This window comes from Anolis carolinensis, chromosome 2, assembly GCF_035594765.1.
Source record: "Anolis carolinensis isolate JA03-04 chromosome 2, rAnoCar3.1.pri, whole genome shotgun sequence".
Taxonomy (NCBI): domain Eukaryota; kingdom Metazoa; phylum Chordata; class Lepidosauria; order Squamata; family Dactyloidae; genus Anolis; species Anolis carolinensis.
The window spans coordinates 20,770,215-20,796,499 of NC_085842.1; the positions used below are offsets into that span (position 1 = coordinate 20,770,215).

The 26,285-nt window shown below is 40.7% G+C and overlaps 1 protein-coding gene across 3 annotated transcripts; it reads left to right on the plus strand.

The window, feature by feature from the left end:
- The first annotated feature begins 78 nt into the window (after nucleotides 1-78).
- LOC103280963 (zinc finger protein 585A) lies at nucleotides 79-25,226 on the plus strand. 3 transcript variants are annotated; one of them, XM_062973326.1, is made up of 12 exons: nucleotides 79-272; nucleotides 5,201-5,389; nucleotides 7,249-7,450; nucleotides 8,812-8,980; nucleotides 10,008-10,426; nucleotides 15,976-16,063; nucleotides 16,534-16,647; nucleotides 16,889-17,005; nucleotides 18,886-21,036; nucleotides 22,369-22,475; nucleotides 22,931-23,008; nucleotides 23,738-25,226. In XM_062973326.1, the coding sequence occupies exons 2-11, from the start codon at nucleotides 5,319-5,321 to the stop codon at nucleotides 22,973-22,975; spliced, it is 3,483 nt and encodes a 1,160-aa protein (XP_062829396.1). In that variant the 5' UTR covers nucleotides 79-272; nucleotides 5,201-5,318; the 3' UTR covers nucleotides 22,976-23,008; nucleotides 23,738-25,226. The 3 variants fall into 3 exon arrangements, with proteins under 3 accessions (XP_062829396.1, XP_062829395.1, XP_062829397.1); XM_062973325.1 differs by lacking the exon at nucleotides 79-272 and adding an exon at nucleotides 1,146-1,397; XM_062973327.1 differs by lacking the exon at nucleotides 79-272 and adding an exon at nucleotides 1,564-1,676.
- The last annotated feature ends 1,059 nt before the right edge of the window (nucleotides 25,227-26,285 follow it).

The following is a 26,285-nucleotide window of genomic DNA, read 5'->3' on the forward strand; positions in this document are numbered from 1 at the left end:
GGACAGGAAGGTGCACCAGCTATTGCTTTCCCCAAAGAGAGAAGACAAAAAATAATCATTAATTTACCTCTATTTAAGCCCATTTAAGCTTCCCTTAGCCATTTCTGCCATAAGTATTTTTAAGAGGAGGAAATAATAAAAATGATATTGCACAAATTGCAAAAAATTAGAAAATAGCAGCTGCTAGAATGGAACACAAAGGAGAATGCAACTGAATAAGAACCTTGCAGGTTCAAAAACGTTGCAGGGAGTAACGTATGGATGTGTAGCAGGTGGGTAAGTTTCAGTGTTGTTGTTGCTGTTTGTTTATAATTAAATTAAAGGCTGTTCTGTTTACTAGAGGGTTGGATTTAATAGACTACAATTCCCATAATCCCTAGCTGATGAAAGTCCGGAAATCTAGGGTGCAGCTCTCAAACCAAACACTAGTCCTGGTATTTTTCTCGTTTGGACTTCAACTCCCAGAAGCCTCGGCTGCTTTGGCCAATGATGAGGGATTCTGGGAGTTGAAGTCCAAAACTTGAAAGTGGCCACTTTGGGAAACACTGCTAAATAAATGCAGTTTGACGCTACTTTGACTGCTATGAAGTCCTGAGATTTATAGTTTGGTGAGAAACTAGTATTCTTTCACATGCAAGGCTGAAGTCCTTGCAAAACTACAACTCCCAGCCTTGAGCCGTGGCACAGAAAGTGGCTCAAAGTGCATTGATATTCCAGACTACATCTATGAATTTATATTAACATTGCAATTTATTTATTTTTGACAGTTTGGCTGGTTTTTTTTTTAAAAAATATATATTTACTTGCTTCCCCTTTAATGCAGAAACAGGCCCATATTTTGCTATCTCTTGCTTAAGGGAAGCCCTATGACGTCACCAAACGGGAAAGGAAGGGAGCGGTAGGATGGACTGTACCAACACATTTCAGGGGGAAGTATAATTTAATAAAACGTATTTCCTTTGGGTCAGGAAAACAAAACGCTTCTTGGAAATATAAAACAATTTATCGTCATCTGCATCGTTCCCTCATATTTTTCCCTATTTAGAAGATTTCATTTTTACCTTTTTTTCTTTATATTTTGAAAAAGGATCACCCCTTTTTCCTAAAATGGTATGTTCCATTTGAAGAACTTGACATGGGAGATACCATTTTGCTGCCTTGTTCAGGGGGGGCCCAAATGGAATCCTGGGCTCTCCCTTGGGCCTAAATTGAACCCACGGCTGTCCCAATCGTTTTTTTATGTTTGCATTATTATTATTGCGTTGGAAAAAGCGTGCAAAACGTGTGAACGTGGCTTCCCGTGTGCCCCTGCTTTTGCAAGAAAGGAAAGGAAGGGGAAAGAAACCTGGATTTAGGGGGCCTTTGCTTGCAAAGAGGCCTGGGTTGGATCCGGAGAGGTGAGTTTGCGGAATGCACAAAACAGATACAGGGTGAATCTATCACGCGTGTATTTGTGGGTTGGAAATGGTCGACACGCGTCCTCACCGTAGACTTATGCAAAAGATTAGAGACTGAGAAGCTCCCATAGAGTCTCTTAGAAGCTGCTTTTGCAGAGCCATTTTTCCTGCTCTAAGTCTAGGCTTAGGGAGGAGGAAAACATAGATTTGGATCATTTCTTTGGGTGGTTTGCAGAATATATAGACTAAGGCCGGAATTTATAACATATGGCTACACCGGTTTGCACTTCTTTCTTTCTTTCTTTCTTTTTTTTAAAAAAAACGTTTTCCCACCAGATACCAAATGTACAAGGCAGTTAAGGCTGAATCATAGCAGTATGATTTCAGCATTAACTGCTATGGAATTATTGAGAAAAACATCAAAAAGAAATTGTTATTATTAGTATTATTAAATATTGATATCCAGCTTTCCTCTCATAAAAGAAACCATTTGAAATCTACATCATACAAACACTAAAATAGAATTAAACATGGTACTATTCACAATAAATAGTTAAAAACTATGAATGCAGTTTGGCACCAGTTGAATTTGAAAATACCTGGGATTTGTAGTATGCTTTTTGACATCTGTTGAATGCTATGGGAACCTGGGATTTGCAGTATCCTTTTGACATCTGTTGAATTGCCCTGCTCAATGCTATGGGAATCTGGGATTTGTAGTATCCTTTTGACATCACTTCAATTGCCTTGGCTGAATGCTATGGGAACCTGGGATTTGTAGTATCCATTTCACACTTCTTGAACTGCCCTGGCTCAATGCTATGGGAATCTGGGATTTGTAGTATCCTTTTGATACCAGTTGAATTGCTCTGGCTCAATGCTATGGGATCTTGGGGTTTCCTTTTGATACTGCTTGAATTGCCCTGGCTCAATGCTATGGGAATCTGGGATTTGTAGTATCCTTTTGACATCACTTCAATTGCCTTGGCTGAATGCTATGGGAACCTGGGATTTGTAGTATCCATTTCACACTTCTTGAACTGCCCTGGCTCAATGCTATGGGAATCTGGGATTTGTAGTATCCTTTTGATACCAGTTGAATTGCTCTGGCTCAATGCTATGGGATCTTGGGGTTTCCTTTTGATACTGCTTGAATTGCCCTGGCTCAATGCTGTGGGAATCGGATTTGTAGTATGCCTTTGACACCGCTTAGATTGCCCTGGCTCAATGCTGTGGGAATCTGGGATTTGTAGTATGCCTTTGACACCGCTTAGATTGCTCTGGCTCAATGCTATGGGAATCTGGGATTTGTAGTATCCTTTTGATACCAGTTGAATTGCTCTGGCTCAATGCTATGGGATCTTGGGGTTTCCTTTTGATACTGCTTGAATTGCCCTGGCTCAATGCTTTGGGAATCTGGGATTTGTAGTATGCCTTTGACACCGCTTAGATTGCCCTGGCTCAATGCTGTGGGAACCTGGGATTTGTAGTATCCTTTTGACTTGCTTGAATTGCTTTCAGTTGTTTTATACCTGCAGCTCTTGTTGGTTTTACTGATTTTAATTTGGGGGGGGGGGGGGGTTGTGATGTTTATCTTGGTTGTTATTGCTTTTCTGTTATTGTCATTCACTTTTTTATTTTGCATTTTTGCAACCTTGAGTGCTTTGTGAACAGCCCCAACTTCCTTTGGGAGATGGTGGCGGGGTATAAATAAAGTTTAATTTTATCATTTATTAATTGCCTTGGCGGAATGCTATGGGAACCTGGAATTTGTAGTATCCCTTTGACCCCGCTTGAATTGCCTTAGCTGAATGCTATGGGAACCTGGGATTTGTAGTATCCCATTGACACCGCTTGAATTGGCCTGGCTCAGTGCTGTGGGAACCTGGCATTTGTAGTATCCCTTTGACCCCGCTTGAATTGCCTTAGCTGAATGCTATGGGAACCTGGGATTTGTAGTATCCCATTGACACCGCTTGAATTGGCCTGGCTCAGTGCTGTGGGAACCTGGCATTTGTAGTATCCCTTTGACCCCGCTTGAATTGCCTTAGCTGAATGCTATGGGAACCTGGGATTTGTAGTATCCCATTGACACCGCTTGAATTGGCCTGGCTCAGTGCTGTGGGAACCTGAGATTTCTAGTATCCCTTTGACACCACTTGAACTGCCTTGACCAAATGCTATGGATTCCTGGGAGTTGTAGTTTTACAAAGTCTTTATCTTCCAGAGAGTGCAGGTATCTTGACAAACTACAGATTCCCGGGATTCCCTATTATGGCGCTAGGGCCATGGCTCAGTGCTTTGGAATCATGGGAGTTGTAGTTTTCCAAGCTCTACCTATAGCCTTCTCTGCCAGCCTACAGCATTGAGCAATGGCAATTAAACTGGTGTAAACTCTACAGTATAGATGCAGCCTGAAATTGGCAAGTGAGGCCAGGGTAAAGTTTATTTACAATTCTCAGCCAGAGAGTTCTTCTAATGCAGAGGTTTCCAAGTAAATATGTGAACTGTTGAAGTTGGAGAGAAGTGTTGGCCATAAGTATATATCTAGTGTGTCGATGTATTACATTCAAAAGACTTGTAGTTGAGGTTTGTTGTGTTTCTTCCAATGATCAATGTGATGCTTGCAATGCAGTGAACTCTCAGTTAACCAGAACTCAAGCAACCGGCAAAAAAATTGAAGAAATACTGTATTACTCCATTTGTATAATACTAAGTTGTATTAAGTTGAATTTGTCTTTATTTACTTTAAATGACTGTATTCCAATACTAATATCAAGCCTATACAGTTTATGATATAGAGTATGGGTATAGTATTAGATAGGCCTGTTTTTAATCATAACTCAAGCAACTAGAAACGAGATTCATCCATCATTTACCAATCATTGTAGGTGCCTTGTCAACTAAGGCCTCTTCTACACTGTCATATAATCTGGATTATCCACATTATCAGTTTTGAACTGGATTATATGAGTCTACAGTGCCAAATAATCCAGTTCAAAGCAGATAATCTGGATTTTATGTGGCAGTGTAGAAGGGGCCTAAGGCTGGATCTACACTGGTATATAATCCAATTTCTGAGTCCAGATTATCTGCTTTGGACTGGATTATATGAGTCTTCAATACCAGATATTCCAGTTCAAAGCAGATTACCTGGATTCAGAAACTGGATTACAGTAGAGTCTCGCTTATCCAACATTCACTTATCCAATGTTCTGGATTATCCAACACAATCTGCCTCCCTCTGGGATCCACAGCTGTTTCTCTAGGCAGCAAGGACCGAACTTTTTACAGATTTAATTTCCGACAATGTCATTATTTAAGTTCATTTTGTGCAATTCTATCTTTATTTGAAGTCAATTTGTTAGTCGCCAATGTTTTTGTAGTCAATGTTTTCAATACATTGCAATGTTTTGGTGCTAAATTTGTAAATACAGTAATTAACACATAAGGTTACCGCGTATTGAACTGCCTTTTCTGTTGATTTGTTGCAAAACATGATGTTTTGGTGCTTAATTTGTAAAATCATAGCGTAATAGGCTTTTCCTGAATCCCTCCTTATTATCCAACATTTCCTCTTATCCAACGTTCTGCCAGCCCGTTTATGTTGGATAAGTGAGACTCTACTGTATATGACAATGTTGATGGGGCCTGAGATTCTACTGTAATTGTTGTTGTTGTTTCTTAACTTCCTCTCTCCAAGGCTCAAGGTATTGTACAACATGGTTAAAAGATGGTACATAGGTAAAAACACAAAACCATTCAAAGGGGCAGAATAAAAGATCTTCCTCCTTGTTTTGCAGACGCTATTCAGCTTTTTTGCTTATATAGTTGCGTGAATGCAACTAGGCTTGGACACAGGGAAATAACCCCGAAGCAGGGCGTCAAAGGCCCCACTTCCAAGACAAGCCCACCATAAGGATGGCAAATCGTTGCTCAGTATCCAGCTGCCTAAATCGCCGCTGGCGTGGCACTCGCATCACCTTTCACAGGTAGGGCCTTTTCCTATGAATTATTTTGGTTGACCTTTCTAACATTGTCAGTGTTTGTACGTCGCACTAATCCATGGGTTATAAGTGCATCTGCACTGTAGGATTAATGCATTTTGATACCCGTTTAACTACCATGACTCAAGGCTATGGAATCCTGGGAGTTGCAGTTTGGTGAGGCCCCTAGCCCTTGTTGGCAGAGAAGACTAAAGACCTTGTAAAACTATATCTCCCAGGATTCCCTAGCATTGAGCCATGGCAGTTAAAGCAATGCCAGACTGAAATAAATCCTACAGTGTAGATGCACCCTGAGGCTGGATCTACATTGTGAAGACCAAAATCCACTGCTTGTGGTGATATGAAAATAAAGACACAAACTCAATGTATATACAAAAGACAGGACTGTCTTACATTGCCATATAATCCAGTTCAAAACAGATAATCTCGATTAAGAAACTGGATTATATGGCAATGGGACCTGAAATAGCCACACTTTGTTGGTTTAGCTGTGAGTTGTTCTGCAAATAATCCACAGTTTGTTTTCTTCATGTGGTCTGTTTTGAACTGCGTAACTCACCTCGGTGGCGAAGTGCGTTAAAGCACTGAGCTGGAGACCGAAAGGTCCCAGGTTCAAACCCCGGGAGCGGCGTGAGCAGCCGCTGTTAACTCCAACGCCTGCCAACCTAGCAGTTTGAAAACATGCCAATGTGAGTAGATCAATAGGTACCGCTCTGGCGGGAAGGTAAGGGTGCTCCATGCAGTCATGCCGGCCACATGTCCTTGGAGGTGTCTACGGACAACGCCGGCTCTTCGGCTTAGAAATGGAGATGAGCATCAACCCCCAGAGTCAGACATGGCTGGACTTAATGTCAGGGGAAAACCTTACCTTTATCCTTAACTCGTATATAATAGGCATAAATAGTTTTTTATAAGCATAAATGTAAGAAATGCTCTGCATATAATTTCTAAGGGACACACCACAAGGGCTCCCCCCCCCCCTTCTCTGTCCTTCCTGCTGGGCAGGAAGACACAGTCAAAACCCTCCCAACAGATGGCCATCCAGCCTCTGTTTACAAACCTGCAGAGGAGACTCCACTATAGAGTCTATATCACTCTATATCTATACATAGTTAAAAGAGACCCTAGAGAGGGCATCTAGTCCAACTCCCTTTAGCTAGGCAGGAAGCCACAATCAAACCCCTCCTGACAGATGACCATCCAGCCTCAATTCAAAAATCTCCAGAGAAACCCTACAGAAGTGGAGTGCTGGTGCTGTTTAAATGTTTATAGGTACTACTAGAACTTTTAATAATTTGCACCATTTGTTGATTTAGTTGCAGTAATTACTACTAAAATGGTTCAGTTTAAAATTAAGGAAAGAAAATCTGTTGACAAGAATGTTTGCAATGAACTACACAAATTAACTATAGAGGAAACTATACAACAATCAAACTCTAGGACATAAGAAGCATAAAGGGAAAAATTGTAAACTTTGCTTATACAGTCAAGATTATATGAAACATACACACAAGTATGTATTACGTATATATATATATAGAGAGAGAGAGTATGAAACACTTGTAAGGGGTTAATTTAACCTCCGGTTAATTAACAAAATCAAATGACCCGGGTCGCGAAAGGATGGAAGTCTGAAAAGCATGTTACCAACATGAAAAGTTTGAAAAGCTCTGACCTAGACTTCCCTAGAGCAGTGTTTTCCCAGGTTAATACATTTTTGTGTATTGTTTTAATTCATGATTTTTCCATTTTTGTAGGGGTCTTATGCCCTTAATCCAGTGAACATGGAGAACTAAATGTAGCTGATTGTGTGAGTTTTCTCTTTCCCAAACCAATCAATGCAGATTTCCTCTTACAAAGGAAGACCAATTGAAAAAGTGGCTTGCAAATATTGGACGTCCCAACTTCACTCCATCGTACAACGATGTCGTTTGCTCTGAGCATTTCAAAAAGACTGATTTTTGGGCGAACGTGGCTTCTGGGAGGAGAGAACTGAAGCCTGGAGCAGTCCCAACTGTGTTTCGGCTACCTGGCCGGCCAAAAAGGGTATGCAGGATGGGGTTGAGAGAGTGTGATTCGCTCAAGGTCACCCATTGGGTTTCCATGGCTGAGTGGAGATTCAAATCACAATCTCCACAAAGGTCTTATTGTATTTTTAAAAACGCGGGAATTAATCAAATTTCTTTTTAAAACTTGCTGGCGGAAACATGTGTTTTCTTAAATAATATATTATAAAGAAATAATCCTGGTGCAGGGAAAGAAATATTCAATTCCGTTTCAATTGGAGCACTGGGCAAATATGCAGCTCATTGACCCTGAGCATTTTGGGTGACTATACATACCTCAATTTGCTGAATGAAATGGTACTCTTTTATAAGAGTCAAAGTACAGTACTTGCATTGGCCTATGGATAAATTAACCTAGGTTTATTGGATTAAAATTTCTATACTTATAGATGAGTATACAGTAGAGTCTCACTTATCCAACACTCGCTTATCCAACGTTCTGGATTATCTAACCATTTTTGTAGTCAACGTTTTCAATACATTGTGATATTTTGGTGCTAAATTAGTAAATACAGTAATTACTACATAGCATTACTGCGTATTGAACTACTTTTTCTGTCAAATTTGTTGTATAACATGATGTTTTGGTGCTTAATTTGTAAAATCATAACCTAATTTGACGTTTAATAGGTTTTTCCTTAGTGCTTCCTTATTATCCAACATATTCGCTTATCCAACATTCTGCCGGCCCGTTTATGTTGGATAAGTGAGACTCTACTGTATATCAGGCATGAGCAAACTTCGACCCTCGAATTGGCTGTTAGGAATTCTGGAAATTGAAGTCCAAAACACCTGGAGGGCCTATGTTTGCCAATGCCTGGCACCCTGTTTCCCCTAAAATAAGACATCCCCAGAAAATAAGACCTAGTAGAGGTTTTGCTGAATTGCTAAATATAAGGCCTCCCCCGAAAGTAAGACCTAACAAAGCTTTTGTTTGAAAGCATGCTTAACGAACAGAACACCAGAGCATGCAGGATCGGTAAATGTACATACCGTAGAGTGTTGTACATGGAAATATTGGTAGTAACAAGAAATTCTTGATAGGATTCACAGTTTGTCTGGTTATGCTGGTTTGTGATGACAACTACTGTACAGTATATAATAAATGTTCATTTTTTTTGTTCAACAATAAATGTGAATTCTTCTTCATGGAAAAATAAGGCATCCCCTGAAAGTAAGACCTAGCACATTTTTGGGAGCAAAAATTAATATAAGACACTGTCTTATTTTCGGGGAAACACGGTATATACAGTACTTACAGTATAGATCTGGATGTTATATTTTCACAAAATCCATGTAAATAGATTACGTGTGTGTGTGTGTTTTAATGTTCTTCCACAGGGTCCTAAAAGGATTAGTGCTAGAAAGAGATTTACCCTTATCCGGCATAAGACACCAGTTCCCAAACCGAGCCATTCACCAGAACCTGGTGATAGTAAAGCCGAAGTGCCATCCCCCAAGAGTGACATCGTAACACTGGAACATTCCTACTCTGTTCCAACAAGCCCAGGTAAGAGCCAGGTCACTGATTTCCTAAAATGTATAGCTATCCAGTACTAAATGTACCAGAGAGAGGATGGATGCATCAAAGCTGTTGACAGAACTATGATTTGGGGTGCATCTACACTGTCAAATTAATGCAGTTTGACAGCACTTGAACTGTCATGGCTTAGTGCTACAGGATTCTGGACTCTTCCCTGCACTCTTTGTCAGAGAAGGCTAAAGACCTTGTAAAACTACAACTCCCATAATTCCATAGCATTGAGCCATGGCAGTTAAAGTTGTGTCAAACCGCAGTGTAGATGCACCCTGACCCATAGCAGTTCTGTCAAGGGTCTTGATGCATTCACCCTCTCTAGTCGTAAACTGAATTGGTAATCTCAAACCATTTGAAAAGAAGTTTAATATCCCTCATCCAGAATTTCTAAATCCACATTTAGTTCAGAATTTCTAAATACTCCAAAATCTGAAGAACCTTTTTCTTTGCTCCCAAAATCCCCCCCAAATGCTTTCCAAGCCACATTTTCGGAAATTTTAATATCAAAAAGGCCTTTTTAAAAAGCTGGAAGTAAACCAAAATGGCTTCCGAACACTTCCTGTTTGGAAAAAATGCTTTTCTTGGGCCAAATATAATAATAATAATAATAATAATAATAATGGGAACCCAAAACATGGCAAAAATGCCCCTCTCTAGAAGGCATTGGGAGATATCTGGAGATTTTTTATTATTCATTTCCTAGCCTCCTAGAGTTGCCCACCCCAATTTAGGACCCATCTACACTAACCACTTAAACCAGTTTCAAAGCAGTATTAAAGTGATATTGCTGTGCAGATGATTACATAGAAAATATGGGAACTGGTTTGAGGCCCAGATGATGATGACACAAACCACAGAGTGCTGGTACGAATTAAAGACTTTTGTTTGTACCCTTTTGTGGGAAATTATTGCCTAACCACTGCATGTTTAAAGTTAGCTTCAAACTGCATTAAATGGTCAGTGTCAATTCTTGACATGTCCCTGCTTCCCATCCCTGTAGCCTCCTCTGCCTTGGATCTTCGGATTGCGCCGACACGGGACCAAGGCGCAGCAGATGTTGAAGCGCGGAAAAGCCTTCGGCTGCTCCAGGCCAAGTCCAAGAGAGAAAGCATGGAAAAAACAAGCCTGGAAGAGCAGAACCTGGACCCTGAGGAGCAGCGCCTGCATTTCAGGAGATTCTGCTACCAAGAGGTCGAGGGGCCCCGCACGGTGTGCAGCCACCTCTGGGACCTTTGTTGCCAGTGGTTGAAGCCCGGGAGGAACACCAAGCTGCAGATGCTGGAGTTGGTGATCCTGGAGCAGTTCCTCTCCATCCTGCCCCAGGAAATGCAAGGCCACGTCAAGGCAAAGACACCTTCAAGCTGCGACGAAGCAGTAGCCCTGGCAGAAGATTTCCTCCACGCTCAGCAAGAAGAAGAGGTGGGAGCTGTTCTTTTGGGCTTGTGCAAAGATTGTTCTTGTGTGCCTGTTTCTGGTTTCTGGTGACTCTGTGCCAGGCATGGGAAAACTTGAGCCCTCCAGGTGTTTTGGACATCAACTCCTACAATTCCTAACAGCATACTGGCTGTTAGGAATTGTGGGAGTTGAAGTCCAAAACACCTGGAGGGCCCAACTTTGCCCATACCTGCCCTAAGGCGAACCTATCTCTGGATTTTCTTGGGCTGCGAGTTATAGCCCAATACTCAAACCAACATGCCATGTTCTCTCTCTCTATGCAAGGATATCCTAATCTTATTTTCTGATGCCTGATAGGTAATATTTATTTAATGGCTTATCCAAACAGTGTTCTTTAAAGTCACATAAACGTGCACATCACGCGGGACAGAATATTCCACCAGTCCTCCATATTGTCGAGTTTTATTATTTGCAGGTTTAATTAAAATGTGCTCTCTGACAATCTTTAGTAGATTTTACAGTGCAAATCTGTAGATAGCTTCCGGCCGAAGATGATCATAGAGTCATGCTAGGAGACCTAGAAATTTTTAGAGTAAATAAGTTTTGAGGAATTGGGTTTACATTGCAGGAAAAGAGATTCCACTTAATCATTGGGAAGAGCTGTTCAGCAATGAAATACGCTGCTGCCTGGGAGTCTGGTGGAGTCTCCTTCTATGGAGATTTTTAAGCAGAGGCTGGATGGCCATCTGTTGGGGGTTCTTTGATTGTGTTTTCTTGGGGTAGGACTGGATGACCCTTGTGGTCTCTTCCAATTCTATGATTTTATGAATCTGTATGACATGATCTAGAGTTGGGCTAGGACCTAACCATTCCTAGTGAGATGTTCTCTTAGTTTAAAACAGATAGTATTCCTTATAATTGGCAGTTTTCCAAGGATCCTGTGCCCCTAACCCCAGTTAATGTGGAGGAATGACTGTATTCTTTTGTTGGCACATTAGGGAAACATTTTCTTGACAAGAGCAGTTGCACTCTGGAACTAATTTTCTTTCTAAAATGTTGGCAGCCAGAAGCTGAACAACCATCTCTAATTCTATTTTTTCTGCATAAAGAAGAGGGCTGCCTCCAAAGTACCGTATGTTTCATGGGAATAGAAGATGGTTTTGAAAGGCAGCAGATTACAGGAGCTGTCTTCATAGACCTGTCAGCAGCTTATGATACTGTAAATCATAGCTGCCTCCTAAGAAAAATGTATAATATCACAAAGGATTACCCCCTACCCACTTCATAAGAAATCTGCTACAAAAGAGGAGGGTTTTTTTTTGTTGAGTTCCAGGGTCAGAAAAGCAGATGGCGAAAACAGAAGAAGGGCCTGCTTGAGGACCATCAGTATTCAACATTTATATAGATGATCAGCCACTGCCAGATAGGACAGAGAGTTTTATCTATGCTGACGATTGTGCCATCACCGCTCAAGCAGGGAACTTTGAAATGGTTGAGCAGAAGATCTCTGAAGCTTTAGATCAGGGGTCCCCAAACTTTTTAAACAGGGGGCCATGTCACAATCCTTTGGACCGTTGGAGGGCCGGACTATAGTTGGCCACTGAGCAATAATAATTAATAATAATAATAACAACAACAACAACAACAATAATAATAAAAAAGAGGGTTGGCAGAGACCCTTTGGGCCATTGAGTCCAATCCCCTTCTGCCTTTGTGCACCGAAAGCACAAGAACAGCACCCCTGACAGATAGCCACCCAGCCTCAATGTTAATAATAATAATAATAATAATAATAATAATAATAATAATAATAAAGAGGGTTGGAAGAGATCCCTTGGGCCATTGAGTCCAATCCCCTTCTGCCTTTGTGCACCGAAAGCACAAACACAGCACCCCTGACAGATGGCCACCCAGCCTCAATGTTAATAATAATAATAATAATAATAATAATAATAATAATAATAATAAAGAGGGTTAGAAGAGACCCCTTGGGCCATTTAGTCCAATCCCCTTCTGCCTCTGTGCACCAAAAGCACAAGCAAAGCATCCCTGACAGATGGCCACCCCGCCTCAATGTTAATAATAATAATAATAATAATAATAATAATAAGGGTTAGAGGAGACCCCTTGGGCCATTGAGTCCAACCCCCTTCTGCCTCTGTGCACCAAAAGCACAAGCAAAGCATCCCTGACAGACGGCCACCCCGCCTCAATGTTAAAATAATAATAATAATAATAATAATAATAATAATAATAATAATACAGGGTTTTCGAACACAATACTCCTGACCTCACAATCGTGTTAAAAAACAAAGTATGGATTGTCAATGTTGCAATCCCAGGTGACAGAAGGATTGAGGAGAAACAACTGGAAAAGCTAACACGATATGAGGATTCAAAGATCGAATTACAAAGACTCTGGCACAAGCCGGTCAAGGTGGTCCTAGTGGTAATCGGCACACTGGGTGCAGTGCCTAAAGACCTTGGCCTGCACTTAACACAATCGACGCTAACAAAATTACCATCTGCCAGCTGCAGAAGGCCACCTTACTGGGATCTGCACACATTAGTCGCCCATACATCACACAGTCCTAGACACTTGGGAAGTGTCCGACATATGATCCAATATAACAGCCAGCAGAGTGTCTGCTGTGGACTCATCTTGTTGTGTTTCAAATAATAACAATAACAATAATAATAAGGGTTTTAAGAGAAGAGACGACCCCTTGGGTCATTTAGCCCAACCCCCTTCTGCCCTTGTGCTGTGGGGGCCGGATAAATGGCTTCGATGGGCGGCATCCGGCCCCCGGGCCTTAGTTTGGGGACCCCTGCTTTAGATGGTCTTACTGCCTATTACAGGGAAAGCCAATTGATTCCTAATCCATCTAAAACACAGATGTTTGCTTTTCACCTTAAGAACAGACAAGTATCTCTAGTTCTGGAGCATTGCAGCATACTTGAGAGTTACTCTGGATCGTGCTCTGGCTTACAAGAAGCACTGTTTGACTATCAAGAAAAAAAGTGGGTGCTAGAAATAATATATGAAAGCTGACTGGCACAACTTGGGGATCACAACCAGAGAGAGTGAAGACATCTGCCCTTGCACTTTGCTACTCTGCTGCTGAATACCCATGCCCAGTGTGGAATACATCTCACCATGTTAAAACAGTGGATCTGGCTCTTAATGAAACATGCCACATTATCACAGGATGTCTGTGCCCCACACCGCTGGATAAATTAATACTGTTTAGCTAGTATTTCACCACTTGACATCCGTCGGGAAGTAGCAGCCAGTAATGAAAGGATCAAGGCATTGACATCTCCGGCCCATCCTCTGTTCAGATATCAACCAGCATGTCAACGCCTTAAATCAAGAAACAGCTTCCTATGATCCACAGAGATACTCGCAGGAACACTTCAGCAAGCGAGAGTCAAAAAGTGGCAGGCTAAAGCCTGGAACCTCAACCAATGGCTGATAGCAGATGAGAGACTCCCTCCTGGGCACACAGAAGACAGGGCAACTTGGAAGGCGCTGAACAGACTGCGCTCTGATACCACAAGATAAAGAGCTAACCTTAAGAAATGGGGCCACAAAGTGGAGTCTACTACATGCAAGTGTGGAAAAGAGCAAACCAGAGACCACTCACTACAATGTAACCTGAGCCCTGCCACATGCACAATGGAGGATCTTCTCACAGTGACAGCAGAGGCTCTCTGTGAAGACTTGATGTGATGACAGGGATGGAATCTTTTTGGATCCCACTACTGCCACCAAAATGCGAAGGATTCACCTTCTACCTCTATGTATCCTACTTTTCAATGTTATCGCTGCCACCACCTTTGAAAGATGCTTTGCTCAAATAATAAGCAACATTTGATGAAACAGTAACTGGTTTATTTATAGTACAAAGCTTGATGGTTGCAAGAATGTTATAACTTAAGTTGAACGATGTTACTTCTGTACAGTAAGTGTTGCAAGACTTTTCAATCGTTTCACTGAGCTTAGTATAGTATTAGCTTTATAAGACTTGTTTCTTTCAGTCAGGAATACTGTCCTTCTTGAACTAAATTGATCTGTACCCGATCAAACTTGGACTGGGGAGTTTAACTGGTCAACCCTAGTCCTTCTATGACTTAGGGATGTAACCTCAGCTCTTTAGTTATTCCTACTAAAGGCTCAGCAACTTTAATTTTAGCCCTTCTCCGCTAAAACTCTCTAGCTGCTCAACTTCCTCCCACAATCTCTTTATTTCGATCACACTCCTTTCCCACTGAATAGAACCAACTGCTCTGCTCAACCGACAAACTCCAACTGCCCAATTCCAACTGCTAAATTTTGAATTCTAAGGCTTCCACCAGCAAGGTGAAGCCACGCCCCTTTTCCTGGCCATGCCTTAGAGGCTCCCAACTTCTGTATAAGAACAGCTGAAATATATAACCTCAAACAGTCAACCCAAACATAGCAATCATGAATAAAACACAATGATCATGACATCTTTACATCTCCAAGTGGCCAGCTTCTGGTCAAAGGAAACTTAGTATAATGCTAAGTTTTTTAACTTTGTGGTTTTTTATACATTATAACTGTATTCTCAATTTGCTTCTGACACGATAAATAAATACATTGGAATTTCCAGGAATTGAACTTTATCCTTCTTCATTGTAAGTCACAATAATCGTTTATTAAGTGTCTTGTCTTTTCTTTAGGCTTCCAGTAATCCTTCCCTATTGATTGCAACAGGGCCCGAGTATAGCTGGGATTGTATTGTATTCAACTGGAAATTTAGTATAATGCTAGGTTTTTTAACTTTTTGGTTTTTTATACATTGTAACTGTATTCTCAATTTGTTTCTGACACGATAAATAAATACATTGGAATTTCCGGGAACTGAACTTTATCCTTCTTCATTGTAAGTCACAATAATCGTTTATTAAGTGTCTTGTCTTTTCCTTAGACTTCCAGTAATCCTTCCCTATTGATTGCAACAGGGCCCGAGTATAGCTGGGATTGTATTGTATTCAACTGGAAATTTAGTATAATGCTAGGTTTTTTAACTTTTTGGTTTTTTATACATTATAACTGTATTCTCAATTTGCTTCTGACACGATAAATAAATAAATTGGAATTTCCGGGAACTGAACTTTATCCTTCTTCATTGTAAGTCACAATAATTGTTTATTAAGTGGCTTGTCTTTTCTTTAGGCTTCCAGTAATGCTTCCCTATTGATTGCAATAGGGCCCGAGTATAGCTGGGATTGTATTGTATTCAACTGGAAATTTAGTATAATGCTAGGTTTTTTAACTTTTTGGTTTTTTATACATTGTAACTGTATTCTCAATTTGTTTCTGACACGATAAATAAATACATTGGAATTTCCGGGAACTGAACTTTATCCTTCTTCATTGTAAGTCACGATAATCGTTTATTAAGTGTCTTGTCTTTTCCTTAGACTTCCAGTAATCCTTCCCTATTGATTGCAACAGGGCCCGAGTATAGCTGGGATTGTATTGTATGCAACTGGTTGAAAATAATTATATCCATGAATGTGCAACTCCGTCTCTCTCATTTCAGGACGTGGTGGACGATGCCTTCAAGGCAAAGAAGCCTCTCTTAGATGTGGGTCCTGTCGAAAAGCCGGATGGAAACGCTCCTGAATTAGGTAGAGATCCATTCCAAGATGGGCCCCTGGTGGCACAGTGTGTTAAACCGCTGAACTGCTGAACTTGCAGACCAAAAGGTCCCAGGTTCAAATCCCGGGAGCGGAATGAGTGCCCGCTGTTAGCCCCAGCTCCTGTCAACCTAGCAGTTCGAAAACATGCCAATGTGAGTAGATCAATAGGCGGGAAGGTAACGGCGCTCCATGCAGTCATGCCAGTGGCCACATGACCTGGAAGTGTCTATGGACAATGCCGGCTCTTTGGCTTAGAAATTGAGATGAGCACCAACCCCCAGATTCAGTCACGACTGGACTTAACGTCAGGGGAAACCTTAACCTTTACCTTTCCATTCCAAGACCTGCGATGGATACCCAAAACCATGGACGACCTTCTCAGCTGTTGGGTCTCATTCAGGAAAGGGGAGGATATCATTTCCTTTCAGGGCTGTTATGGCTTTCCTTTGTCCCCTCAGGAGATGACATTGGAGCAGTAGAGAACCAAGCAGAGAGCCATCGAGACGAAGGCCTTGATGCAGAAGCAGGGATGGTGCTGGAGAACATTTCTTCCGTGATAGAAGTTGCCGAAAGTGGGTCCCCATTACGGGAGACTGGGAGTGTTGGGAGGGAGGGAAAGGGGCCTAGTGTGTAGGCCGAAGCCTGCATCGTGTTCGGGAGAGGTGGCACTGAAGGCAGATTTTACCTCAGAACGAGGGAAGGGAAGGCGATTGTCCTCCCTTCGTGCTCTATTATTGTTGTTTGTGCTTTATTATTCTTTCTCATTGGTTTAATTGAGGCTCATGTTTCTTATTTCTTTGGTCCTATTTGCAGGCGAGGCGTGGGCCCTCCACGATGAGGGAGAGCCCAGCGTGGTGTTACCTGAAGAAAGCAAAGGGAATCCTGCAAATATGGAGGGCAGTGAAGCCAAGGATAAGGAGACAACCATAGGTAGCCGTCATGGCGCAAGGTGGCCCAACACGGGGTGAAAAACCACCGCTCGGATCTATCCTCAAGGAAAACCAAGTCTTTCTCTTCTGGCTCCATCTTGTGCTCTTCTGTTTCCTTATCCCAATGGGGTCACTTATGACATGAAAGTATTGAATGTGGCTTCAGATATATATATATATAGATAGATAGATAGAGATAGATAGATAGATAGATAGATAGATAGATAGATAGATAGATAGATAGATAGATATCTGAAGCCACATTCAATACTTTCATGTCATAAGTGACCCCATATATATATATATATATATATATATATATATATACACACACACACACACACACACACACACACACACACACACACACACACGCGCAACATTTATAACTCTTTCAGGAGTTGATTTCCCTCCCAAGGAGTAGATTTCTCTCACTTCCTGTTGTCTCACCGCTGTTCTCAATTGTAACTCAGGGACTGCCTGTATATGCTTTCTAGTTGCCTGTTGATGTAGGCAATAATAATAATATAATAATAATAATTTTATTTTTATACCCCGCCCCATCTCCCCGAAGGGAGATGTAAGGCGGCTTACATGGGGCCTTGCCTGATAAAACAATCAAATATCAAAACACAGCAATAAAACAATTATCCAATAAAAACATCAATATCAATAAAAACATTAGGCAACCTAATGGATTTCACAAGGTTTTGTGAAACAAGGAATAGTGAGCAATGGTTTTGCTAGTTCCTTCCTTTAAAATATAATCTATGGCAATTATAGTAGAGTCTCACTTATGCCACATAAACGGGCCGGCAGAACGTTGGATAAGCGAATATGTTGGATAATAAAGAGAGATTAAGAAAAAGCCTATTAAACATCAAAATAGGTTATGATTTTACAAATTAAGCACCAAAACATCGTGTTATACAAAAAATGTGACAGAAAAAGTACTTCATTACACATTAATGCTATATAGTAATTACTGTATTTACGAATTTAGCACCAAAATATCACAATGCATTGAAAACATTGACTACAAAAATGCGTTGGATAATCCAGAACATTGGATAAGTGAGGGTTGGATAAGTGAGACTCTACTGTAGTAATTTATATTCTTCTTTCATCCAACAATGAGCTTCAAGGCAGCAAACAATATATTAATAGCAATACAAGTTTGAAAAAGGAATACAAAACTAGAATAAAAGTACAGAGTTTATAGATATTTAGATATTAATCAGTTTGTAAATTTGAACATTAACAATGTTTAAATGCCTTTTAAAAAATTACATATAAAGCCTTTTAAAATCATCAAAATAGCAGTACCCAAAGTTAACAGCCCAACTCTCAATTATTTTTATAATATAGTAGAGTCTCACTTATCCAAGCCTCTGAATTATCCAAGCCATTTTTGTAGTCAATGTTTTCAATATATCGTGATATTTCGGTGCTAAATTCGTAAATACAGTAATTACAACATAATATTACTGAGTTTTGAACTACTTTTTCTGTCAAATTTGTTGTATAACATGATGTTTTGGTGCTTAATTTGTAAAATCATAACCTAATTTGATGTTTAATAGGCTTTTCCTTAATCCCTCCTTATTATCCAAGATATTTGCTTATCCAAGCTTCTGCTGGACCGTTTAGCTTGGATAAGTGAAACTCTTACTGTACTTTATATTAATGGAGGGTGCTACTTGCGCTCATGTCTTGATGTTCATTTTCTGGGGGACTCTATATCAGTGGAGAGCCCTATGGTCTGATCCATTGTGGCTGTTCTTATGCTTCTATATTCTGAAAACACACATTTTTATTTTTTTATTTTGAAGCTTTAGGGTGAATGCGACTCTAACCATAACTCTTTGTTGACTCTACCAGGGAATGAAAATGAGAGCGGTGAGCTGGAAAGATCTGAGCAAGTGGACAGTGGCGGGGGAACATCACTAGAAGAGGCCAAAGGGAATGATATGCAGGATTTTAATGTTCATGACCGCTTTCAAGAGGGAGAAGGCCCATATGGATGTTCTAAGTGTGGAGAAAGCTTCAGTGATAAATCCCTCCTCCTTGAGCACAGAAAATCTCATCCAGCAGAGAAGCGATATGGCTGCTCATTGTGTGAAAAAAAGTTCAATAAGAAAGCATGTCTGATTGCACATGAGAAATCTCACACAGAAGATAAACCTTATCAGTGCTCCGACTGTGGGAAAGCTTTTAGTCAGGAATCGTCCCTTGTGACACATCAAAGGATCCACACTGGAGAGAAACCCTATGAGTGCCAGGAGTGTGGGAAAAGCTACCCCTGGAAAACATCCCTTACTGTACATCAGAAAATCCATGCAGGGGAGACCTTCTCGTGCCAACTGTGTGAGAAAACTTTCAATCAGAAATCATTACTGAGGATACACCAGAAGATTCATACAGCAGAAAAGCTGTACAAGTGTGCAGACTGCGACCAGAGTTTCACCCTGGAAAAATACCTCAATGCCCACAGGGTGAGGGCTCACACTCGGGAGAGGCCACACGCTTGCTCCCACTGTGACAAAACATTCATTTTTAAGTATTCTCTCATTGAACACGAGCGGATGCACACAGATGAGAGGCCTTACGAATGCCCGGATTGTGGGAAACGCTACAATGGGAAAGCTGCCCTCGTTGTCCATCAAAATACCCATGCGGGGCAGAAGACATTTCTGTGCCCTGAGTGTGGTAGGAGCTTCAAAACCAAATGTGCCTTGACTGGACACGAGAAACGCCACAGAGGAGTGAAGCCCTATACATGCTCGCATTGTGACAAAAGCTTCTTCTGGAAGCACCTCCTTGCTTTACATGAGAGAATCCACACAGGAGAGAGACCGTATAAGTGCACCGAGTGCGACAAAAGCTTCCGATATAGGAACAATTTGGCTATACACAAAAAGAACAGCCACGAGACCATCCTCAAAAGGGAGAGGACCTACCAGTGCTCAATTTGTGGCAAAAGTTTCCGCTGGAGAAGGAGTTTTGTCATGCACGAAAGAGCCCACACAGGGGAGAAACCCTACAAATGCCTCGACTGTGGGAAAAGCTTCATGAGCCGTGTGTCCCTTATTGTTCATAAGAGACTGCATACGGGAGAGAGACCCTTTCACTGCCCTGAATGTGGGAAGAAGTTCATTAATAAACAGGCCCTGAGTAAACACAAAATCGTCCATACAGGAGAGAGGAGATATTCGTGCACTGTGTGCGAGAAAAGGTTTGCCAATAAAGGCAACCTAATGAGACACATGAAGATCCACACAGGAGAGAAACCATACAGTTGCCCCATATGTGGAAAAAGCTTTATTCAGAAGGTTTGCCTCCTGGAGCATGAGCCGACCCATCGCCAAGACAAGCCGTATGTCTGCCCAGACTGCGGCAAAAAATTCAAACGGAGAAAAGGCTTCCTTTCACACATGAGGATGCATAGGGGAGAAAGTGCACCAGAACCAGCAAAGAAAAGTGTGAACAATGAGGAGTCCATTCTTACAAGCAGCAAAACCCCAGCCAAAGAGAAATTGCATCCGTGCCCAACTTGCGGCAAGAACTTCAAATCAAGGTGCCACCTTATCCTTCACCAGAGAACCCACACAGGAGAGAAACCCTATCAGTGCTCCGAATGTGGAAGACGTTTCAGTCAACAGTCATCGCTCAACACACATCAGAAGGTCCACACAGGCGAAAAGCCCTCTTTGTGTACGGAGTGCGGAAAGAGCTTCCATAATAAAAGCAATTTAGCCCGGCACCAGCGAATCCACACAGGGGAGAAGCCGTTCATGTGCCAAGTGTGTGGGAAGAGCTTCAACCAGAAGGCTTCCCTGGTGGCGCACCAGACGACTCACAGTCAAGACAAGCTCTATTCATGCCCAGATTGCGGGAAGACCTTTAAGCTGAAAGTGTCCCTCCACGTACACCAGAGAACCCACACGGGTGAGAAGCCCTACGCATGCTCTCAGTGTGAGAAGCGATTCATTAGACGTTCCCAGCTGAGACGGCATGAAAAGACACACGCAGGTGAGAGCCCTCTTGATGCATGGAGGAAAAATGCAGGAAGATACTATGGGGAAATTCTGGCAACACTGTTTTAAATTGAACACGCTGCCACATGATGGTTGCCATCATGGATAGATTTAGAAGTAGAAAGGGTAAATCTGTAGAGCAGAGCTTTCTAAGCATTTCATGTTGGAATTCATGCAATGCTAATTCAGTAATTCACTAATTCAGTTTTATTTGCAAACTGGAGGTTAACCTAATAGCTTACAAGAATATGGACATATTCATAAATTGTAATAATGTAATGTCTGGGGACACAACATATCTTATGACATCCTTTTATTTCTATTTTAAATATATATGATTTGTAAGATAATTTCATACATTTCTAAGATTTTTTGTCATTTTTAGTTAAATTTATTTACATTCCTGAAACACACTTCCGCATTGCATTTGATATAATAATGTGTTGCAATATACAGTTTGGAAAGCTCTTTTGTAGAAAGTGGGGCCATCAGTGGTTACTATGTCTAGCCTTCTCTGCTGAAGAGTTCTGGTGCTTCACCAAATTACAAATCCCAGAATTCTATGGATATGTGCTACGTATAGCAGAGTGTAGTGTAGCCAGTGTTATGTTTGAACTTATGGTCGGAAACAGAAGAGAAAATGCTAGTAAGGTTTTGAAAAGGAAAGCATTTCTTTTTATTACTGTATTGCCATTTGCAGTTAATAAAAAAGCATATAGATTAAAGAATGATATGTAATGTTGGTACAGTAGAGTCTCACTTATCCAAGCTAAATGGGCCAGCAGAAGCTTGGATAAGTGAATATCTTGGATAATAAGGAGGGATTAAGGAAAAGCCTATTAAACATCAAATTAGGTTATGATTTTACAAATTAAGCACCAAAACATCATGTTTTATAACAAATTTGACAGAAAAAGCAGTTCAATACGCAGTAATGTTATGTTGTAATTACTGTATTTACGAATTTAGCACCAAAATATCACGATATATTGAAAACATTGACTATAAAAATGGCTTGGATAATCCAGAAACTTGGATTAGCGAGGCTTGGATAAGTGAGACTCTACTATAAAAGAGTCCTTAATGTTGACTCTTGTGTGCGTGCATAAGGCATCTTAAGGAAGAGATGTTCCCTTTTCATACAAAGCCTAATAAAGCACATTAAAGACTTCTGGGAAAAAGGAAGCCATGACTCCAATCATGAAGCAAAACACCTTGAGTCACATAGATCTAGGAAATGGACCATCCAAAATCGCTTGAGAAAGGGGTAATGATCTACAGGTATTTGTTTATGAATCCCCTTCAGATATTTTGCGCTTCTCCCCAGGTGTTTCATCTTCGGATACAACCCAGATAATTCTGCCTATTTCTGAACTAGCCATGGAAACGACAGAATCTACGGAGATATGTGTGGAAACGTTTAACGCTACTGTGGTAAGGAAGATGCATGCTCCTTTCTTGCTTCCTAGGGGACTTTTTAGATTGCACAGAAAGCAAATGTAGTCATGTTCCCCTTGAATAAACATTAGAATACCCATCATAGGACAATGCTTTTGTTACAAAGTGCCACATGTTTGTGATGTGGTATGCCCCCGTATCTTACTAAACAAGGAAACTTTGAGATCTTTGAAGGATCTCTACTGCAACTGGAAGGGAAATCCCTTTTAGTGAAATTTCTTATTCTCAAAGTGGCTTTTAAAATGCCATTTTCAGTTAATCTAGTTACACATATTTTCTTTCAGACTATTCCAAATCTAGAAGCGCCTATTTTCTTACCTGTTTTGCACAATGAATGTTTTCTGTTTTGATTCATACTGTTTCTTTTAAAACCATTTTTCATTTACTTTTAAACAACCTCAGATATCTTATTCCAATTCTTATCTTGCTAGGTGAATGTGGATGGCGAGTTATTTCTTGTGCAAACTTCTGCATAAATCAGGATCATCTTCATTGGGAACCAAGCTTCGGTAAGACAGTGAACTTGGCTCTTTTTTCTGAAAGTATTAGCTGTAACTTTCTCCCACACCCTGAGAGCTTTTCTTTATGCAAGTAATGTAAACAGTCTAATGTTTTCAAATCAGTAACTTTTAACTTGTTCATATGTGGATTTGGAGTTGGTTAGAGCCTCGAGTCACTCAGGTTTTCTGACAAGCAAGTGTTCAGTCATACACATTTGGGCAAAAGAGGCTTAGCTTTACATATTTGTTAATGGGGCCAGAGCTGGAAACGGCTCACTAAGGCAGTGTGGATACTGCAGAATTATAGCACTTCAACACCATATTAACTGCTATGGCACAGTGCTAGGAAAATCTGAAATTTGCAATTTTGTGGGCTATTTTTGGCCAAAGAGCTCTGCCCAAGAGTGCTGGGGCCTCACCAAACAACAAATACATAGCATTGAGCCGTGGCAGTTAAAGTTGTGTCAAATGGCATTAATTCTACATGGTAGATGCAGCCTTAGAAAGATATTTGGGGTTTCTGATACGGAACTCAGTTATATCAATTAGAAAAGAAACTGAACACTTATTATCCATGAATAAAGCTAAGGACATCCTATGCTATCAATGCCAAATAATCTCTACTGCTTTTAAGATGTTTTAAAAATCTCATTGGGTTTTTAGCCTCAGAGAATTTAATTGAATGTTTTAATTGTATTTGTATCTGATTAAACAAAACAAATCTTTATTTCTTTGCAGGTTCAAGATGGTCTGTCTGTCTGGAAATGGAAGTTTCAGAATATTCCTCTTTGCTTATTTTCTGTATTATATTTTTTGTTATACCAGTCTACAGAAAACATATTGAGAGCTGTTTATGGTTAAATCCTTCCTTTAAAAAAAGAAGCAATAATATAAAATGTATAAAAGGGGGAAGGAAGGGAGAAAATATATCTTGTATTTATATATTTCTCAAAATGTGTCTATTATTTCCCAGCCAGATGCTCTCCATAACAAAAACTTGGAAAGGGGCGTATGTTTGGGTTTAAATCCTGGCTTTCAGCCATTGCTAGTTGGAAAAATTGGAGGTTTCAAGCCAGAAATGCAGACCCTGAACTTGGGAAGATTGAGAAAGGCTAATATAGACAAATAGAAGCAAGGATGGAGATGAAATCAATCCTTCATTTTAAAAATATAATTGTTTGAATGAAATAATTTTGATATAATAATAATAATAATAATAATACAATTTTATTTCTAACCTGCATCTCTCTCTCCCCAAAAGGGATATAGTCTAGTAGAAGCAAGGATGGAGGTGAAATTCATCCTATACTTGTTTGAATGAAATATTTTATGTCTCTCTGGATGCATCTCCATTATAGAATTAATGTGATTGCATAGGGCCAGTGCAATGGAATCACAGGAGTTGTAGTTTTACCAGGTCTCCTTTTAGCCTCCTCTGCCAAAGAGTGAGTGCTGGTGCCTCACCAAACTATAACTCCCAGGATGCCATAGCATTGAGCCAAGGCATTTAAAAATGGTATTAAACTACATTCATTCTAGAGTGAAGATGCACTCCTAGCATGGACCTTGAGAACTATTCATCAAGCAGGACGGATACTCTCTGATACACACACAGTCACTTACCTCCTAAATCTTGATAGCCCAAAGGATGCGCGCTGGATCTCTTTGTGTTCAAGGTTGTACTATCTGTGTGTCCACTGCAACTTATATCTCAGCATTAGCGCATCCTGTTAATCTTGCCTGTATATCCCACCATTATGATCTTCATGCGAAACCAATTAATCAATGGAGATGAAGTCAATCTCCATCCGTCCAGTCTTCTTTATTATTGGTTTTCTTTCAGTTTGAATATGCTGTAGAATTAATGTATTCTGATACCACTGCAATCTCCCTGGCTAAAAGCCATGGGATCTTGGGAGTTGTAGTTTGGTGAGGCACCAGCACTCTTTGGCAGATAAGGTTGAAGACCTTGTAATACTACGATTAACAGGATTCCATATCATTGACCCATGGCAATTATTGGGGTTTCAAAGTGCAATAATTCTGCAGTTTGGATGCACCTGTGTTCATGCATAAGATAAAGCATTTCCCATTCTTGTTTGATTGAATTTTCTTTTAACTTGATTTGTGGGATGCTGCTCTGAATGCTTCCAATTATTTTGTATAATGGCCAGAGATTATTTTGGACTGCAACCTCTTCGACTTAAATAAATTGACGTTGTCTGCACTCTGGTTGGTTTTGTGTTCTGTGACTACATTCCTCTACTTGCTATTGTGTATCTTTCCCATACTACTTTCAGTGGGCAGTGGGTGAAGAGAATTCAGTTCTAGGCTGCATCAATAGTAGATTTTCTTGTTCAAGAGAATGTCAGGGGGACGTTGGGGTGAGACTCTGGTTGCCATGCAGAGTGGGTTCCAAAAGCATCATCCTGGTCTCACCGATCCCTCCTTCTCCAGGCTGCCTTCTCATGCGGAGAATCAGCACTGGTCAACAAAACACCAGCAGTCGAAGGTTCAGTTGAAAATCCAACGGTACATAAACTTTATTTACATCACTTATATACAGTTGCAGTCATTCACAATAAGTCCCAGACACATGGCAGTGTCTCCTCGGCTACGGAGCATAACATTCATCGTCCGTCTTCAGTGAACGCTCATGCCGAACACAAACCACTCCCCTGCATTCCACAGATCATGTAGGAAGTCCCGGTCAATCAGACTTGACCCCATTGGCCCTGTGTTACATCAATCAAAGCAGGTTCTTATTAACTCCTCCGTTGCTGAAACTCATACAGAAAAACATTCCTAACAGCCTAGATTGATTTTAACATTTCACACAATTCACAATACCCTGACAGAGAAGTCATAGTCCCACTCCATTTTGCTTTGATCAGACCTCATCTGGAATAACCCTGTGTCCAGTTTTGGGCCAAGCATTTCAAGAAGAATATTGACAAACCAGAAGGTGTCCAGAGAACGGCAACCAAAATGGTCAAAGGTTTGGAAACCATGAATCTCTATGAGGAATGGCTGAGGGAGCTGAATATGTTTAGTTTGCTGAAGAGAAGGCTGAGAGAAAGGGGCATGACAGCTATGAGTAAATACTTGGAAGCATGCTATCTTGAGGAGGGGACAGTTTTGTTTTCCGTGCCCCAAAAAAGAGACAAAGCATCAGATTCAAACTACAGGAAAGAGGATTTCACCTGAGTAGTGTTGCGGGGTGAGAAATCTCCAGTGCTTCTTAACGGTTGCGTAGAAGAGGGAATGTCATCAGGTTGCTTTGTCT